Source organism: Erigeron canadensis, chromosome 5, assembly GCF_010389155.1.
Source record: "Erigeron canadensis isolate Cc75 chromosome 5, C_canadensis_v1, whole genome shotgun sequence".
Lineage (NCBI taxonomy): Eukaryota > Viridiplantae > Streptophyta > Magnoliopsida > Asterales > Asteraceae > Erigeron > Erigeron canadensis.
In genome coordinates this window covers 40818700-40824964 of record NC_057765.1, presented here as the reverse complement: position 1 = coordinate 40824964, position 6265 = coordinate 40818700, and the positions used below count along the sequence as shown (strand labels likewise).

At 32.8% G+C, this 6265-nt stretch overlaps 1 protein-coding gene across 1 annotated transcript; it reads right to left on the bottom strand.

The window, feature by feature from the left end:
* Positions 1 to 410: 410 nt before the first annotated feature.
* LOC122600525 (NAC domain-containing protein 7-like) lies at positions 411 to 4339 on the bottom strand. The gene is made up of 4 exons (XM_043773253.1): positions 4323 to 4339; positions 2158 to 2346; positions 1656 to 1927; positions 411 to 1176 (listed from the first exon to the last, which is right to left on the bottom strand). The coding sequence occupies exons 2-4, from the start codon at positions 2318 to 2320 to the stop codon at positions 535 to 537; spliced, it is 1077 nt and encodes a 358-aa protein (XP_043629188.1). The 5' UTR covers positions 2321 to 2346; positions 4323 to 4339; the 3' UTR covers positions 411 to 534.
* Positions 4340 to 6265: the final 1926 nt, after the last annotated feature.

Here is a 6265-nt window from a genome sequence, read left to right as displayed (position 1 = left end):
CTTTCCACCTCTCGATCACCGGCCCTCTCGTCTCTCACCCAGTGGGTAGTGTGCACTTGCGTACTGCAGCACCAGTGTTCTCATCTCTCTCCACTCCCCTCTACTACTCTAAGAAAAAAAAAAGCGATTAGCATATATATAAACTTGAAAATTTAAGCATGGGAAGCACCTTTCGTACGTGCTATGAGACTAGTTCGTCCCTTGTTACCTAGCTTAATATATATGACATTATATCTCCGAATAAGCAAAAATTAAGGTGTCTTGACAGATAAAAAGTTAACTGTATTAATTAGATAGTGTATATAGTTTTGCACAACTACAACAATTTAATTATAATGTTTGATATAGCTGCTTCACATAGCTAGACTAATAGTTTTATTATGTACAGCAACTCGATCAAGAATTTGATATTAGTAAGTACATACATACATACGTTCTACTAATCACGTACTATAATATAAATCTCAGTCTTTCAATTTCTTAATTGTATAGAACAAGTAGTTCGATCAAGATGTTTTTTTTTTTTAATGAATATTACTTCCAAAGATCAATCTGGCAAGTGGATGTGGATATTGAGGCAGCATCTTCTGAGTTAGCGATCTCATCGCTCTTAGAATCGCTTAAAAGCATGTTTATATGTTCCGCCATTTGAAGCGACGTCGATGAAGGAGGATTCAGATAACCGTTTTCTTTAGTGGCTGCAATATCTTGATCATTGCTAAGCTGAGAAGCAACAAATTTATCGAGCACTCTCCAATCAGTCACCTGAAGACCTTGTTCACCGTTATAATTGTTTTCATTACCATAATACGTCATATTGTCATTCGATTGTTGAGCCGGGGTTTGAAAACTGCCAGTGTACGAAGCACTTAGGCTGGCAGCAGCCATATGTTGTGGAAATCTATGAGACTCTAATTGTGGAAGTTGCATGAAGGAGTGATCATTTGGCAAGTTGTAATGCATCTGCTGATCAAGCTCGGGTTTTGTAGGCAATTGATGTTGGTATGAACTACTACTCGTATTTGAAGTGTATGGATGAGATATCCGACTTGGGGATTCATAATCCGGCATGAATGAGACTTGGTCATCGTACCAACACAGAGAATCATGTTCATCCATTCTACGTACGGTTGTCATTCGCTTCTTGAATACTCTGCATACAACCCATCCTTCTTCCTGTCGGATATATTAAACATAACACATCATGGATTAGTTTACATTGATCAGTAGTCCCCATTTCATCTTTTTGGCGTCAATGCATAAAATTCTTTACTAATATCATCTTGTAATGAAAATCATTTTTTCCCATATGTAACATTACTTAATGATTCATTTAGTGTAACTCAATCATGTTTTTTTCTTTTGGTTTTCACTAACGTATATATAGATTTGACGATTTCGGCTCATCTTAAAGGTTCTTCGATCATATATCTATCACATATTGATAAATAGACATGCATGTCAATATCAATATAATTTGAATCCCACGAAAAACAAAAAAGCATAACTTTCCATGTTTAATTCTAAATCTGCGCCACTAACAATTAAACCAAAAGCTAGGATAATGAAATGGTTGGTTTTGTATAGATCTACCAGAAAACTGATAAAAAGGCTTTTACTATATATATAGATGGAAGCTATACTTAATTAATTACCTGAGTCATTGCATTTTCATTCGTTTCTAGTCTATACTCGTGCATGATCCAATCTGATTTTTGTCCGTTGGGTGCTCGACCCTTGTAAAACACCAAGGTCTTTCTCATGCCAACCAGATTTTGCTTAGAGTATATGGCCTTGTCTCTTCCAGTGGCTTTCCAGAAACCAACTTTGGTAGCTCTATTGGTGCGAGTCCCCGTTGGATATTTTTTGTCCTTATGGCTGAAGAAATACCACTCATTTTGCTCTTCAGTTCCTAGCTTGCACAACTCTGTCAAAAGTGAAATAAACTTAGTCAAGCTAGCTAGGAACAATTTGATTTATCAGCCATTAATTATTATATAATCATGAATTCCTTTATTGGCATTGTAAATATTGGATCCATGGGATGGGGATTAATCCTAATCAAGTCGTTGTATAACACAACTATAAACACATGTATCAAGATTAATGCGAATTTCGAGGAACATCTAACTAATTTTGTTCTTGTTGAATTTGTACCTTGAAGATCCCATGGTTCAATCCTATAGAGATCAACATCTTTGATGACGTCAAGATCAATCCTTTTAGACGCGACCTTTTTCCTAAGGTAGTAATCAACGAGTTCTTCATCCGTTGGGTGGAATCTAAATCCAGGAGGAACATGAGAAAATGTACTATTCATATTTTCAAATGTATGATGATACAAACCTGCAAAATGCAAATGCACTATCGTCAGTGATTATGCACATATATACACCGAGTAATAACTTAAGTGAAAGCGATATCAGTATATGTTATACATGTTAATTATGACAATGACAATATTATAGAATCAGTTAGCATGTTTGACTACCATGAATATACTGTTCAAGAGCTAGTAGAATGAATGAAATAGAAGCTAATATGCATTACATATGTGTGTGTTCCTTTCTATGAAATTCATATAAAAAATAACCTAGCATTGAACAATCCGGCCAGCCTATATATGTACGTATACGAGGACATAACCATCAGGAGACACGACTACACGAGTAATTGGAGGAGAGTGTCAATTTGTCTCCGTACTTTGATCCATATACCACCTCTTAAGGCAATTTTTTCTTGTCACTTACGGGGTTACAAAATCTCCTTCTATTTACCAGAGATTGATGAATAGAAGATTAATCCGACCAGATTTATCTAAAGAAAGTAATATTTGTTCAAGACAGTACAAAGTGTAAATAATTACTTGTAAAAAAGGTAGCATCGTTGTTCTAGCAACTTAGCCTTCTTAACACGAGATCTGTCACTTCCACATCCGAGTTTCACATTAATAGTCAACTTTAAGATCATCTTCTTAGAATTGCTAAACACATGATCTTATCAATTTCGAGACTATACAAATTTGGAAAGTTAGTTCATTTAACACAAAACTATCTCTTTTATCTCTTAACACCATTTTAAAGAATTACAATGCATGAATTATATATATCATACTAGAAATGAATCCAAAGAGCAGCATGAACAAAAAAGGTGAAAAAGACAAATGAGAATAGCCGCTAGCTATCTCATGAATTGTCAATAGAAAACATAACATAATAAAGACAAAAACAGTTATAATCATAACACATATATCTGAATACTCTTATTCAACTAATTAATTAGCCCCTTGAGGTATATATGAATCTATTATATCTAAAAAGATTCTTATTCATGCTATCTATCTCAAGGTATTAATAGAATCGTCAACACTGTGAGAAAGAGAGAAGAACCTTACTTATTGCAAGTTTATAAATGGCTCATATATACATATATATATATATTAATTCTAGCTAGCTTGCTTAAAGCAGAAAGTATTACACTTTAGAAGCTAGAAGAAATACAAAGTAGGATGTAGGATAGGAGAGAAGCTAGCTAGCTAGATTGGTGTAGGGTAGAATGTAAATGATGGGAACAAAGTGAAATGCATTGTGCGTGGACATTATATGTTTCTGCCATGCATTCTCATGAGAGAACCACCATTTTATTACTTGATGATCAAGATTAAAAAAAAAGAACTACTCAAGTTTGCTTTTTCTTGATGAAAACCACTCGAGTTTTGCACCACTCAACAAAAAGTGAAGGCCTGATAATTATAATGCATAATCAAAACAAGATAATTTTTCATATAAACAAATATAGATGGATCGAATTGCATAAATACAATGAAGAGGTTCCTTTAATTTTTTGTGTGTAGTTTCTTCATCTTCTTCCTATGATCATGCATATATATATGATTCAGCTTTAGTTCAATACCAAACTATGCTGATGTGATTTCATTAATTAGTAGATAGATGTTTAATGAAGAAAAGATCATAAAAACCAACATATTAATAACAGGAACACACAAATGATGATCACTCATTAACTTAGTTGTGACCATATGATCTTTAAAGTGATAACTACAATTTTGAACTTGTTTAAGTCTATATTGATTAAATGATAAACCTACTATAGATATATAGTTTCTTAGTTAACACATACACATATATAAATTATATGTTGTGACATAAGTTTTGCTAAAGAACAGATCATATAGTTACACTTCGATCGAATACAAAACATTAATCCTAATATAAATACATAGACACATACACATAAACTGCATAAATATAAAGAAAGATGATGGAGAAGATAAGATGATGCATATATATAACAATAACAACCTTGGAATTTATTTCTTATTGATCCAAACGGATCTCGTTATTGGTTTACCGGTGAGTGATGATGATCAAGCTACAGAGAAAGAGAGAGGGGGGAGAGAGATGATTGAGAGAGGGAGAGAAAGAAATTAAAGGGTTTCTTTTGGTTCAAGATCTCCTCTTCAATTAATAAGCAAGCAAACATCAAGGCAAAAAAAAAAAAAAAAAAAGGAAATAAGAAAAGAGGAGTGTTTGGGACCCAAAAAGAAGCTCCTTTTTGTTCTTGGGAATTGAAGTGAAAAGAAGTTTGTTCTTTTGCTGTCTCAAATATATAACAAGATCCCAAGGAAATTAATAAAGCTAATGACAACAAAAATTAAAAGCACCTAGCTAGAAAGTTTTTATTGTTTTTTGGTTTAAAGAACAAAAATCGATAGAGATAGAATATTAATTAGGAGGCCGGATAAGAGAACATAAAATGGAAATCTTACTTAATTAAATATAGAGTTATATCTATATCTATATATATATATATATATCTTTGTAAATGGGAATTGAAGAGCTTGATTGCAGAAAAAGCTTCTTGCTAGAAAAAAAAAGGAGCTAGCGAGATGATGCGGAAAAAAGGTGACGGTCATACACTAATTATACTCCACCACCCTCTACCAGCTACTGATGTAGACAATTACAAAACATATATTTATATATGGGACTATTTACATAAACACACATATAGTTTCGTTCTTGAAGCTTTTTAATTAATTAGGTCTCCGGAGAGAGGGGGCGGGGAGAAGAGAAATGTGAGGTTTAAGCATATATGGACGGCGCGCATAAGATCACTTAAAAAGACACATACCCGACCAAAAAGAATATTTTGGAAGATTTCCTCTTTCGAGTCTTTAGAATGAATGAATATACTGTACGTATTATATATCTTCTTCTTTTTTTTAAAAAGAAAAAAAAAAATCTTTTTAGTATAGAATACATACATTGAAATGATAAACTATATATGGGCATAAGAAAAAAAAATTTCCATCGTTTTATTACATCTTCCCTTTCTCGGCTTTTTTCCGCATGCATGGTCTAGTATTTATACATTTTTCTTAGAAGGGGTTTCAGATTTGAATTACATTAGATTCGTACAATCTTGTGGTATGAATAATTAAGATAGAACTTACATTCACAAATATGAAAAAATAGCACAATACAAACTTCACACATTCATAAATACGAGAGCAAGTACCCGCGCGTTGCGGCGGCGAGATGGTGGTGGTGATACCTAGGTCATAGAGTGTGATAGTCAAATGCCTTAGCCGTACGGGCTCCGGCCTCGGATTTAAAAATTTGTCGAAAGTATATCGAATGACATCTCTAATGAAAGAGCATGGAATTTTAAGAACACTCATACAATTTTTATAATTTATCGATGTACGGTTTTTGAGATAAAAAGTTTTGAATAAATGAGAGGAATAAATGATTTATGGAGGAGAGAGAAAAAAGATGATTGGTTGAGATTTGAGTAGAGAGAAAATGTATTATAGTTATTTTAGTAAGGATAATGATAAATCAACCTAATTGATATGCCTAAAGTTGTGTCTAATTGTAAGATGATGACATGTGGAAAAATCAAGGGGCAAGATTAGGAAAGAGAATTAGTGCATTCCACATGTCAAATTCCTGAGGTTTTAGGCATATCTTTAGGCACACCAATTAGGTTGATTAATCATTTTTCTTTAGGTAAATATATAATAGATAGGAAGGGCATTTTGGGAAATTCTTAAAATCAATATTGAAAATTTCAAGTTCAATGTTGAAAATATATGGGAAATCTACTTTATAATATAGTATAGATTTATAGTAACTATTAATTTTTAAGTTAATTTGTAAGATTTTAAATCGGCTTTTATTTTTAATTAATCTATATACTAAATGAGTGTTCGCACGTTAGCGGTACCATTTAAAAAACG